Raw genomic sequence first — 14392 nt, 5'->3', positions numbered from 1 at the left:
TGTTTTTACCTGAGCTATATATTGAACATGTAAATATGCTATTTCTAAAAGCTCTTTTCTAAAAATTATAATTTTAGTTCCAACCTTGGTAGTTACTTTTAAAATATTTTTATGGATAAATGTATGAAAAATTATTTGAGATTCAAACTTGCCAAGGTCCAAAGAATTAACTACTCTAGACCATAACCCTCCCATGTATACACTTTTAAAAATCAGCTTCATAATGTTATAAAAGAATTTTTAGAATTTTATAAAGTCACTAATTGCTTCAATTCTTCAGCACACCTGGTCTATCCAAAATGAATGCTTATTTCAGGGAAATGAATTGGAAAAAGATTCATAATTACTTCCCATGGAAATTGTTCAGCAGGTGATGTTTTGTGCATAGTTGTCTCCTTTTACCTTATTTTGTTGAATGAGAGGTCACTTAATTTGTCTCTCTTCATTTCTTAGGTAAGAGCAAAAGTGCTATTATTCAAATTTTGTTGCCATTTGTTTTCTCTAGATGCAAAGGAACATTGAAAACTATATGCTACCTTTGGAAGGGTCTGTATTAGAAGAGTGTCAGGTTGGGGCAGCTGGGTAGCTCAGTGGAGTGAGAGTCAGGCCTAGAGACAGGAGGTCCTAGGTTCAAACCCGGCCTCAGCCACTTCCCAGCTGTGTGACCCTGGGCAAGTCACTTGACCCCCATTGCCCACCCTTACCAATCTTCCATCTATAAGACAATACACCGAAGTACAAGGGTTTAAAAAAAAAACAATTTATAAAAAAAGAAGAGTGTCAGGTCATCTTAAAATATAATTCTATATTTATCTATTAAGTGCCTGTAATGAAGAGAGAAAAAAATAGCCTCAGGCCTCTAGGAGTTTGTGTCCTATTAGAATACAAAGGGGAACAAAATAGATAAAATTGTTAATTCATATGTCTATTGCTGAATTTATTCATCACAAGAAAGAATGTGCAATGATAGAATTCAACTTTTTCCTTTTAAATCTTAATCCAGGATAACTGTAGTAGTTAAGCCCAACTCCAGTAAATGTTAAGCTTTTCTGTTAGGCTAAAGTAGATTTCAGCCATTTTAGAAACATTAAATCTCTTCCTTCTTGTTTGTTGTTCAGTCGATTCAGTTTTCTCCTACTCTTTGTAGCCCAATTTGGGGTTTTCTTAGAAAAGATACTGGAATGGTTTGCCATTTTTCCTACAGTTTAATTTATTAATGAAGAAACTGAGGCAAACAGGATTGTGACTTACCCAGGGTCACAAAGCTTTTAAGTATCTGAGGCCAGATACGAACCTAAGAAAATGTGTGTTCCTCATTCCAGATCTGTGAGGTGGTACACAAGAGTTGCTTTAATTTACATTTCTCTAATTAGTAATGATTTAGAATATTTTTTCACATGAAAATAAATAGTTTTGATTTCGTCATCTGAAAACTGCCTGTTCATTTCCTTTGACCAATTGCCAAGTGAGGAATATGTGTGGTATTTTTTAGAACCTTTGTCCTTTATTTATCTAATACCCTTTTTGGCCTTTAATGGATTTTTTCATAGTCAGTTAATACATACTTATTTTATGTGTGAGTGGTGATGTACCCATAAATAATGTCTTTGTTATGTCCTTTTTGTTTTGTTTGTATTTTCATATCCACTTTCAGGTTGGATATTCACTAAGAGCTGCTGAAATAAACAGTAGATGAGATTCTGTATATCATTTCTGTCTTAAAGATAAGAAAACTGAAATCTAAAGAAAAGTAAAGTGACCTGCTTGTAGTCACAGAATGTTAGTGTCAGAGACTAACCATGTGACATTAGGTAAATTATTTCATTGTTTTGCTGTCATTAAAAATTAGCCATCTTGTACTTTATGCCTTTAGGACTAAGGTGCCTTCTACCTTTCACAGTATCAAGTTAAACAATATGACAAACTAATTTGTATCCATGGACCATTGAGAAGGGAGTAGGGGAGTTCCTCCCCCTTTTCAACTGAGTTATTTCTGGATAATGATCTTCTGGATAATTTTTTAATTCAACCAAAGGGATTGACTCTGTAATGGTGGGAAGAAAAGCCTGGTAGGAGGAGAGTATCTGTAGTAGTCTAGTGAACAAACCAGGGCTTAATAGCATTCTTCAAATCCTACCATGTAAGTTTTTATCTTCTCTACTTATGCCTGAGTTGGCCTTCCTCCCTGACTTACAGAAAATTTCGAGAACTTTCTTACAGAGGACAGTTATTCTAGTCTGAATACCACCTATATGGTAGAAGAAATAGTTATTTATTCTCTTAACATGGCATCCCTCATCATATAAAATACTTGAACAAGACAGAGGTTACTTTGAAATGTGTCAATGATGGTGGATTGGATACTGTTTATTATTAGAATCAGTAGAACTTTTTAGTAATTAGAACTCTCCTACAGTGGGACAAAGTGCTTTATGAGTAATAAACTTGCCACTATTGGTTATCATCATAACAGGATATTTAAAGCTAGAAAGGACTCTTACTTTAAGGATGTGAAAACTAAGGCCTAGAGAAGTGAAATTAATTATCCACAATCATTTGGACAGTTAACGGAGAGCCAAGAGTCAAACCCAGCTCCTCTGATCCTTCTTCCAGCAAAATCTTCCATGAAAACATTCAATGGGAGGCTGGATGGCCTCTTTCAGGGATGCTGAATAAGAGATTCTGGCACTGGATGACAAGCTGGACTCTGAGCTCTCTAAGATCACTCTCAATTTTTAAGATGCCCTCTGGAAATAAGACAATAAACAGACATAAAATAGAAAGAAAAAAGATTTTAAGTTTCTCTACTATTCCATGTCATATCATTTCAACACTGTATTCCCTCTAAGAAATCTGACCTTTTGATCATCACTCTTGACTCCTTAATTTTCAATATTTCTTTCTCCACAGATTTCTTCTCCCGTGCTTATCTCCCAAATGCTTTAAAAGAAAAACCCCACCTCCATTTAACCCTATCTTCCTTTCCTCCTCTATCACCTTTCTCATATACAACCAGAGTTCTAAAAATAACTCATTTGTGCTTTTTGTTTTCTCCTTGTTTTCATAGACCTTTGCAATATGAGCTGTAGCCTCATCGCTCCAATCAAATTATTCCCCAAAGTTATCATTATTTTCTTCATCGCCAAACCAAGGACCTTTCTTTCCTATTCCATGACTTCTCTGCAACATCTTTCACTGTTGTTCTGTCCTCTTAGAAAGACATATTCTGAAGTGGCTGGGGCACTAGATTTGGATAAATGTGAGTTCAGTTTCTCTTCAGGCATTTTTAACTGTATGACCCAGGAAATGTTATTTAACTTCTCTTGGTCTTAGCTTTCTCATCTGTAAAATGAGAAGGGTTGAATTTCAGTGGTCTCAAAGGTGCCTTCCAAATTTAAATTCATGCTCTTATGTTCTCTCCTAGATATTTTCTTCTTTTGGTTTTTGTGGGACTGGCCTCCCCTGGTTTTCTTCGTATTTGTCTCAGCAGTCCTCTGTTTTCTTTGTTGAATCATAATCCATGTTTATCCCTCCCAATCCCAAACCCCATTCATACTTTCTTTATGTTAGTTCTCCATATGCCTGGAATGTATCTCCTTACTTATATTTAAGCGCCCCTAACTTCCTTCAGGGCTCAACTAAAGTACCGTTCCCTACAAGAAGCTATCTTGATCCTTCTAGTTGCTAGTGCTCTCCCCCTATCAAATTACTTTGTATATATTTTGCATTTACTTTTCTGTGTTTATGTTCCTCTGAACTTTAGTTTCCTCATCTGTAAAAAAAAAATGGCAATACTGCAATATTCCTTGCAACTCCACAGAAGTGTTGTGAAGCAAGTACTTTGTAGACTTTAAAGCACTTTATAATTGTAACTTATTATTGTCATTTATTCTGGTTGGGATATGGCTTTTAGAAACCACAAGAAAGTATAATGACATTGGAACTTAACCCTGAATATCTCCCATTTTCTTAAGGAAAATTAATTTCAGTTCCTAAAGTAAATGTAAGAAGATCTATGATTTTTTCATCATAGGGAATTTCCACCAATTTCAACATTTGTTATAAATTAAAATAATAGTGATGCTAATATGTAAAAAGTATACTAATAAGAACAACTGATTCACAGTAAGCCTGTGTTACATGATAACATAAACATAAATGTTCTTTAAACTATAGGTTTGTAAAGCAAAAGGATTATTCTCAAATAGGTTTATATTTATGTGAAAATTGTAGATTAGCATGGGAGGGGCAACCTTAAAATGTGTTTTTTAAAAGCTTATATTTCACTTTTATATCCTGAAAAATAGTACATGGATCATTAATAATAATAATGTAAAAATAGGATGTTAAAATTCTTAAATTGATTTTGCAATTATTCATTACTCTACCAAATGGTAATGCATCGATTTAGGTTAGCATAGGGAATTCTCTCCCCCAGTGCCTTCTAGAAGCCTTAGTTAAGTCTTAGAACTTGTCCATGTCAGACAGCTAGTATTAATGTGCTTAATTTATTTTTTTATTTTATTTATTTAAAAAAATTTTAAACCCTTACCTTCCATCTTAGAATCCATACTGTATATTTGTTCCAGGGGAGAAGAGCAGTAAGGGCTAGGCAATGGGGATTAAGTGACTTGCCCAGGGTCACATAGCTAGGAAGTGTCTGAGGCCAGATTTGAATCTAGTACCTCTTGTCTTTAGGCCTGGCTCTCAATCCACTGAGCCACTCAGCTGCCCTCTCTGTGCTTAATTTAAACACAACACCTGTCTCCAAGTCTAGTATTTTGTTTGTTCATTATACCATGATGCCATCTAAAATAAAATGAATTTTAGATATGGCAGTCTTCTCTGATTTCAACATTTCCAGGCCTACCTGCCTAATTCTCCCACCAAAAAAGGGGGAGGAGAAAACCTCTGAACTGGCAAGGAAGTAGAATCCTAGAAAATAATTTTTCCAGTGATTGTGACATTGCTGATATCCCAAAAATACCCTTGCTCATTCGTGCATGAATGTTTCTAGGTTGTTTTCCATGATACAAATTTGACATATTTTGAATTTTTTCTTTCTTATATTAAAAAAGCAGTTTATCTTATTTAAAAGACAAACAATAAAACTTTTCCAAGAGGAACTTTTCTTATTTTCATCCCAAAGGTAACTTTAAATTCTTTTTTTTTTTACTTTCCAGAAAGTTAAATATCTAGAAACTATGATGGTACATTACAATGCTCTGTTAGGCAAATATTTTTCATTTAACTGCAACAAAAAATATTTGCATTAAAGAAACCTCTCAGGACATCTCCGGCAATTTTTCATGTGCTTATTTTTTCTAAAGTTAATTGAAGCATAAAAGTTACATTCCCCTTTTCTCCCAATGTTTTTTTATCTTATGTCATGTCTTGAGTTTCTGTGCATTTACAATGGAATGTCAGTTGTCAATTTCTTACAGGTTTAATAAATAACACAATAATAAACAAATAACACATGTAACACCAGTGTAGCTTTCTCACTCCTAAGAGAAAGAGAAACAACAACACCCTTTTATGAATATTCTCCAGTAAGACTGTCAGGGTCTAAAATTAGGCAGGAACTTGTATCTCCAGACATTCTTTTCTCATTAGGACTTGCCTGTTATAGTTTACCTTAATCTCTCAAATAGAAGCACTTTAAATTTAAGTTTAAATAAAAACTCTGGTGTTATAACAAGTTGTCATATAATTTTAATAGCTTCCACCCACTGCCAAAATATGGTGCCTTAACCTAAGCCATTTGGGGTTAGTTAGTGCCTCTGTATAATTGGAGTTGTTAGTGGAAATATTTACTACATGTCCAAACCATGTGTCCTCTAGGCCCCCTCCCTTTTTCCTCCTACTTTTGAAAAAATTGTTTCTTAGTTCATTTGATAGCGTCAGCTCCAGGATGCATGTTTGCTTTCTGTAGATAATAATATTAATCAACCTTTCAATATTTTAGTTTGAAATGCACACAAATAATGAGAATCTCCTTTTTTTATGGCAGCTATAACTTGAAGTGTTAAATAACATATGTAAATGTTTATAGAACTTTCTTAAGATTTACATAAGTGCTCTTTTTCATTTTTGAGGTGACTTGCATTTGCTAGACTTTGTTTAAACATTATCAGAATTGGTTTTTAAAAGCTAAATGCCCTGGCAGCTTATAGTTTTATTTTTTAACTGGCACTCAAGTTGAAGATAACTTGTTAACTAACATGTGTAGAGAGGATCATATTTCTAAAGAGACTTCTCCCTTAGTTACTGGAATAGCTCCTGGCTGGCATGGTTTTTCAAACCACCATAAGTTTACTTTCCAAAAGGCTAAGGAAAGCAGGGAAAGAAATGGAACCCCAAAAATGGAACTCTACTGCTCAAATGACATTTGGTTCATATTCTTTATACTTGACAAAATGTTAAAAAAAATGTTATTTTGCTTTTTCATAAAAAGGCAAGGAAATTCATCATTTAAGAGTTTATCATGTTGGTACATTGTTACAAAGCATTTGATACTGTAAGTGAACTCTAGTATAGGATTATATTGGACCCCAAGAGAGTTAGTTAATGGCACAAATTAAATTTATTGCATGGCACAGAAGGAAAACATATTAAGATGGAAGATAGGCGATCTGAATTCCTTTCCCACTCTACCTGAAACATATAATATGTGACCTTTGGTAAATCACTTGTATTTATTACCACACCTTTAAGATGACTGGAGTAGACTTAGATGATCTCTGCTGTCCTCCACATTTTTAACATTCTATTATCTCTCAGGTCCTATGTTTGTCATTTTCTTTTTTTTCCCTTTAAAATCCTACAGATCTTGAGTAGGCCATTTTCCCTTTCTGATGCTTAATTTTCCCATTTCTGTAAGTGAGGCAGTTGGGCTAAATCAGGGATTCTTAACCTGAGGACTGTGGACAGATTTCAGAAAGTTCAGGACTTGAATGGGAAAAAATAAAATATGACATCTTTATTTTCACTAACCTCCAACTGATATTTGTCATTTCCTTCAGTTATTTAAAAATATTTTTTTTTCCTGAGGAAGGTTTTACCAGATTGCCAAAGGTGTCCATGACACAAACCAGGGTTAAAAACTCCTTGAATACATGAATTCCTCTAACCTTAAATTCTTTAGCCTATTCAGTAATCAGATAAGCACTATGCGGTTTCCCTTCCTTGTATTGTGAGAAATGAGAGATACCTTAGGACAGTGATGGCAAACCTATGACATGCATGTCAGCACTGACATGTGTAGTAGCCATTTTCGATGACACGTGGCTGCTTACAGAGAAGTATGCGACCACATGCCGAGGATGAAACATTTGCTGTAGTGTAGTGTAGACACTTGATGACAATTCTACCTATATCAATTAACCTATTTTGGTTTATTAAATGCAGTTATATATTATAACTATACATTTTTGTTTTTTAAACTATAAATATCACAAAATTATGGTTTTTTTTCTTGAAGTGACATACCACCTGAGTTATGCTCGGTTTTTTGGCAAATTTTGACACACTCAAAGCTCAAAAGGTTGCCTATCACTTCCTTAGGAAGTCATATGTTCTAATGCCTTTATTTTACAAGTAGTCAAACTGAGGCTTAGGGGGAAGTGATGTATTGAGGACCACATAGCTGATGTTAATGATAGTAATGGAACCCAGGTCTCTTCACTTCCTAGTCCAGTTTTATAGTATTTTACTTATCTCCCAATATTAAACATTTTTATTTAGCAGAATCAGTTAAAGCAAATAGATTGATACTTCTTAATCCCACCCTACTCTCTAAACCAGGGGTCGGCAACCTTTTTGGCCGTGAGAGCCATAAATGCCACGTTTTTTAAAATGCAATTTTGTGAGAGCCGTACAGTGCTCACAGTGCATGCTCCTGTAACAGTGGCTGAAAAAAAATTGACTTTATGGCTCCTGCAGAAAGAGCCATATCTAGCCCTCAAAAGAGCCAGATATGGCTCAAGAGACATACGTTGCCGACCCCTGTTCTAAATGATACCTTCCACTCCCTCTACCTTTGAACAAGGCTAGTTAAAAAACAAACACACAAAAGTCAGTATCACTGTATGTAGATATGGAGTTCAGTCTTATCCTCCAGCAATAACAGGGGTTACCAGATGCCTAGATTCATGCTTTGGCACATAAATACAAAGCATCAGAATATCCTAAGTGTTTAAATGCTATCTTATTCTTATTTTGATCTGTGTCTTGTCTCACCTGGCCTCACCTAAGAATACATCTGGGGATAGGGAAGTGGTAGACATGGTGAAGATGAGCCTTACAATATGATGGAAAGGCTGAATCAGTCAGTACTGTCAGGAGACTAGGAACAAGAACACATCAGTATATAGAGCTATGAATCAGTTCCTTGATGGCTACCCAGTTTTCAAGGGCTGCTGAGTCAATGGGCAGTGACAGCAGAGAAGCCTAAAATCTTCTGGATAGCATAATAGATCAGTAAACCACTTGTCACAGCCTGCCCCTAGATCCTGGTATAATGAAAAGAAGATTGTATTTGAAGTCACAAAAACCTGGATTCAAATTCAACTATGGAAATAGCAATATAGTATAGTTAGAATTATGTTCTGAGAGTTAGTGTTATCCTAGTTCAGATTCTGCCTCTGGTATTTACTAGCTGTGTAACTGTGGGTAAGTCACCCAATCTTTGAACTTCAGTTTCCTTACCTGTAAAATGAAGGATCTAAGCATGGTGGCCCATATATATAGTTTCTGTTGCCTAGAAATCTGAGGTGAGTAGATCACTTGATTTTAGTAATTCTGAGCTGTAGGAAGGATAAAGTCAATTGGGTGTCAACACTAAGTCTAACCTTAGTGGCTTCCTCTGGGAGGAGAAAGCCGATAGTTTGTCAGAGGAGTTATAAACCAGCCCAGTCAGAGAAACAGAGTAGATTAAGATATTTTTGCCAATTAGCATTGTAATCATTCCCAGCATTACCACTACACTTCTAAGTTGGATGAGACAGGAAGACCAAGTTTCAAAAAATAAGTGAATTCTATTTGACCATCTCTAGAGTCCCAACCAGCTTTAGAAGTAAGATCTATTATCCTTTCCTAATTCTTTTTAGTTCTTAAGCAAGTCCCTTCAGTTTTCTGATCACCAATTTCTTCTGTAAAATCTAGAGGATTGGACTATATAGTTTCCAAAGTCCATTCCTATTTTAAAGCTTTGTTGTGCTTTGTGACCTAAAGGCTAAATAAGACCAGCCAGCTTTCTGTGATCTGTTAGTGTATCTTTTGAATGCTCTTTAGACAAGGGAAATTTTTAGTCCAGAATTCAAGCAAGTCTTTACAAGTCTTCATGTGAGTGGAGAGAGGAATTAAACTTATTCTGCTTGAGTCAGAAAAGTAGAATTAGGGCTAATAGGTAAAAGCTATAGGGAGAAAATTTTCTATTCAAATGGAAAAACTTCCTGACAATTAGAGTTGACCAAAAGTGGATTCTTGAAGATGTTTCTGAAGTAAGGCAGTTAAATGTTTCAGTGGATAGAGCACCAGACCTGGAAACAGGAGGTCTTCAAAAAAAGCTGGATTGTTAAGTTGCTGCCTATATTGTAGAATGAATACTTATTAGATTTATGTGTGAAGGCTTCCCCCAGCAAAATAGGCCAATGAGAATAATTTGGTTCCAAGAGCCATGAAGGTAGTAGAAAGAGGCTTTGTGGAGCTCATAGAGGATGGCCAGACCTCAAAGACACCAAGATCATCTGCTATATACGGGGATATCACCTGTCATCTTGACTTTTGTCCTGCCATTGACTCAGGAAGAGAGATTGAGACTGAGGACAAAGTCTATGCAATTCTGCCTCACTGAAGTCCAACTCATGGGCAAGACAAGACATCATTACTCTTATGATGTCATTGATTCTCTTCAAAAAAGAAAGAGGAACAACAAGATTTATTTCTTACATGACCTTTGACTTATCCTTCTTACTTTGACACATTTTTTTCACTTTCTGGAGTACTATCTGGCATTTATTCCTAGCTCAGGCTAGGAATTAGCTGTGTTCCCCCAGACAAGTCTTTTAACTTTGACCTCAGTTGTCTATAAAATGGAGATAATAACACCTACCTTTGTTGTTGTGAGAATCTAATAAGATAACACTGATGAAATGTTTTGCAAACCTTAAAGGGCTATATGTATGTGGGCTATTATCATCTGAAAGAGTTACCTGAGGCCCTGGGCATCTAAGTGAATTGTCCTCCTTCAGTTAGTAAATATATACTAAAGCAGAGCATAACAAAAACAAAACAAAGCATTTGTTTTCCTGATTCCCAGCCTACCTAGGCCTTTCTCCACTTAGTAACACTGTCTCTCTTTGTTACTGATATATTTTTTTATTTCAGTGTTCCTAAATGGCCCTATCTCTTTTTTATGGAATTGCTATTCCTTTTCTTTTTCCTCAATAATCTCCAATATGCTTGCTATCCTTCACCCTTCCAGGAAAACAACTTTCTATTCTAGTAATGTATACTTCCTTATTACCTCTTCATATGGTTGGCCCATTGGAACATAGAATTCCAATTCTGGTATCATTTACAAATGCTGATATAATACTAAATTATATCTATTACCCTACATTTTGTTGTCCAGTATATTCACATGAAATACTTCACTTTCTGTGCTGGTCTTGTTCAGATGATACAGTTTGAATAAAACAGTGATTCCCAAAGTGGGCGCTACTGCCCCCTGGTGAGTGCTACAGTGATCCAGGGAGGTGGTGATGGCCACAGGTGCATTTATCTTTCCTATTAATTGCTATTAAAATTAAAAAAAAATAATTTCCAGGGAGCTAAGTAATATTTTTTCTGGAAAGGGGCTGGTAGGTCCAAAAAGTTTGGGAACCACTGGAATAGAATTATGAGAGTCTTTACTAGTCTGTTTTTTAGAGGTTATAACCTCCATGATTATTTGGTGCCCTTTAGCTCTCTCTGTTCTTCTTCTACTCAATGGAAGTCTCTCTATTTTAGCCCACTAGTCATAGCCAATCATTTGAATGTTTTCTCTTGCTGTACATTTCCTGCCACCCACCCACAGTCACTCTCTTAGTTCTTTCAAACATGAATTTAAAAGCTCCCTTTAAATAAAATTCTGTACACTTTCTCAATTTTTTCCCTAGAATGTGCTTCCTTTGATTCCAAAACTGCTTTCATTTTTGCTTTAATTTTATACATCAGCTTGTTTAATGTGACACATGCATCATCAAACATTCATTATTGAAAAAGATGGATTATTTATACCATTTCTTTTCAGACTTTCCCACTGGAGAGAACAGGAGAGCTTACATGATATAATACAAAAATTATTGTAATGAATTTAAACTTATCTTCTCTTTTATCTTAGGTGTTCTACCCCAGCAGAGATGGCACAAAGATCCCTATGTTCATTGTCCATAAGAAAGGAATTAAATTAGACGGTTCTCATCCTGCTTTCTTGTATGGCTATGGAGGCTTCAATATATCAATTACACCAAGCTACAGGTAAATTTGGAATACTCTTGAGATGTCTGAGTTTTGTTTATTGTCCCCCGATTTCTAGATCCCCATACTAAGACTATCATACAGTATTAGACTTGGTCACCTTTAAAGATAAATAAAATGTATTTTCACTTGGGGACTTCTCAAGAGCCTATTTTTCAGATGTTTTAAGTATCAGCTATGAATTTACCAATCATGTTAGATAATTGTTTCCTTTTCCTGCTATAACTTAAGCATTTCCTTTGGACTTAGAAGTGTCATCGGTGAGTGCGTGTATTCTAGTGTTTTGCTTTGTTTTTTCAACAGTCTGTCGTTTTTTAAGTGTAAAGAGCAGTTGACATACTTTTATTGACAGTCCTCAGTTTTATTCTGCAGGAAATTGAAAGCTGAATATTTATTAGAGAATTCTTATTTCTATTCTCTTCATTTGTTATAAGAAAGTTTATATCACAGGATCATAGACTTAAAACTGGATGGGACCTGAGAGGTCAACTAATTTATCCCCCTTACTTTATTAATATAAATGTAGCAGGGGCAGCTGGGTAGCTCAGTGGATTGAGAGCCAGGACTAGAGATGGGAGGTCCTAGGTTCAAATCTGGACTCAGACACTTCTCAGCTGTGTGACCCTGGGCAAGTCACTTGACCCCCATTGCCTACCCTTACCACTCTTCTGCCTTGCAGCCAATACACAGTATTGACTCCAAGACGGAAGGTAAGGGTTTCAAAAATGTAGGGCTTAGAAATGGCTGAGACAGAATTTGAATTTGAAACCCAAGTCCCATCATTCCTTCCAGTGCTCTTTTCATTGTACCACTTATATTTGAGGGGGAAAAGTCTTAACTCAGATTGTTGATAACAGCATGATTAGCTTCCTATCTGAATCACATAAGAACTGCCTTAATGAAAATTTGTTAAAGTATCTTTCTTTGCAGGGAGTAGTAGGCAAAGACACATGCACTGCCTTATTTCTAGCTATTTCACATCTCTAATTCAGCATTTTAAAGAAAGAAACATTTTTACCATATTACCATTTGTTGGACTCAGGAAATGAAAACTCTTTACCATATTGCTTTACTCTTGCTTATTTGGAATCATGCTATCTAGAGAGATCTGGAGAAAAGGGGTTTCTTATGATAAATTTAAAATGTGTAGAACTACATGTATTTTTATGATTTTGGAAGAGAAGTTATTAACCTTACATTTTCCCAATATTGTAAAGGACACCTTTTGGCTTCATATCCTGTGAGCCCAAGTTCCTTGTGACTGGTCCTGGGTTTTGTAACCTTTTTTGTATTGTCATTTTCTTGAGCAGTCTGAAAACAAGTATGTGGTTTCCCTTCCCAGAATAATGTTGTTAAATGCCATCAAGGTAACACAATAAAATAGCAAAGGAAACCAATTTTATTGAAACATAACTATCAAAATATTTTATAAACAAGTTCTCAAGCCCTAGGTTTAGAACCACTAGATTATAGTATATTTTGGTAGACACACTAGTATTGTGTTAGCAAACCTATGACACATGTGCCAAAGGAGACTGCTCCCCTCTCCCTCTCTTCATACACCTAAGCACATTTCTCACATTATCCACCCTTATGCCCAGCAGCCCAATGGAAATGCTTCTTTCCTCCCCTGTCTCAGGTAAGGTGTGCAACTTACATACAGAATGAGAGTTATAGTTTGGGCACTCAATCTCTAAAAGGTTTGCCATCCTTGCCCTTATCTGACCATCTAAGCTACTGCACAGAAACATTTCATTAGCCTGGAAGGTAATGCGTCTCCCAGCATATGTTCCTTAAACTGATGGTGTTCTTACATGAGCTTCTTCTACTACCTAATCTAGTGCTATAGACATAGGTACTCAGTAGATAATTGTTGACTGATTATTTTAGCTGACTGAATTAGATCAGTGAACACTGCCAGTATAAATTCATTCTTTACTTTGCCTTTCAAAAATTTTTCCATTTCTTTTGTGCTTAGATACTTTTTATTTTAAAAAAAGAGACAGAGATTTGCATTCCAAATGCAAATCTGGTTCTGCAATTCACAATTTAGATGGCTTTAAATTTTTTTTTTAAAAAAGGAGGGTTTTCTGTTTGTATTTGATGCCCATTTATTCAAGCCTTCCATATTTCTCAAAAATATTTATGTTACAACAACAAAAAATATATCATAGAGCCTGTCATATCATAGAGTTATTTGCTTTATTTAAATATTCCTAATATATTTATTTAAGAAGTTTTTACCATTTAGAACTGTGAAAGGACCTTAGAAATCATCTAGCTTAGTTATGAAACAGACTCAGAACTCTTTTTCTTGATAACTGCCCAAATCACAGGTATTACATTGCTACTCCAGAATCTCCAAGCTTATATAATTGGGATTATAGTTTGGTGATAGGCTATGGATTGTGTGCTTGGTATTGAGGCTGTGTCCTCCTTTTAGTTCTGCCGTAATGTGGGAGCCCGCTAATATTACAGGTTGCTATCATAGGATACTGGAGAGCAGCACTCACTGTCAGAAAGCCCTGCAAAGAAAATGAAGTTTTGGATAATAACTTCAGCAACACTAAGAACCTGTTATTAAACTATCTAGATCATTATATTCCAATATTAAGTACATTTTCTATGAGGAATATTACCATTCTCATTTTAAATTTTCAGATAATATAGAATTCATTATTTTTCAACAACTCCTCCCATTATTTCTATGAATATTTTCTAATGTCTCTTTTTAAAATTCATATTATCCAGGTTTAAGTTATTTCATTGAAGAGACAATTATATATCCTTTTTTTTTTCTATAAGTTAACTTTAATTTCCTGTTCTTTGTAAAAAACAGAATGATATACCTTAAACAGGTGGTTTTGGT

The 14392-nt window shown here is 35.2% G+C and overlaps 1 protein-coding gene across 1 annotated transcript in view; it reads left to right on the top strand.

Moving 5' to 3' along the window:
- The window catches only part of LOC123247663 (prolyl endopeptidase), a 162640-nt gene that overhangs the window by 125098 nt on the left and 23150 nt on the right, over positions 1-14392 (top strand). Inside the window, exon 11 of the mRNA XM_044676624.1 lies at positions 11387-11523. Within this exon, the coding sequence (XP_044532559.1) occupies positions 11387-11523 (137 nt within the window). The remainder of the gene's footprint in view (positions 1-11386; positions 11524-14392) is intronic.

Source organism: Gracilinanus agilis, chromosome 4 (assembly GCF_016433145.1).
Source record: "Gracilinanus agilis isolate LMUSP501 chromosome 4, AgileGrace, whole genome shotgun sequence".
NCBI lineage: Eukaryota > Metazoa > Chordata > Mammalia > Didelphimorphia > Didelphidae > Gracilinanus > Gracilinanus agilis.
Note: the sequence above shows the minus strand (reverse complement) of the source record. Positions and strands in the feature narration are given on the sequence as shown.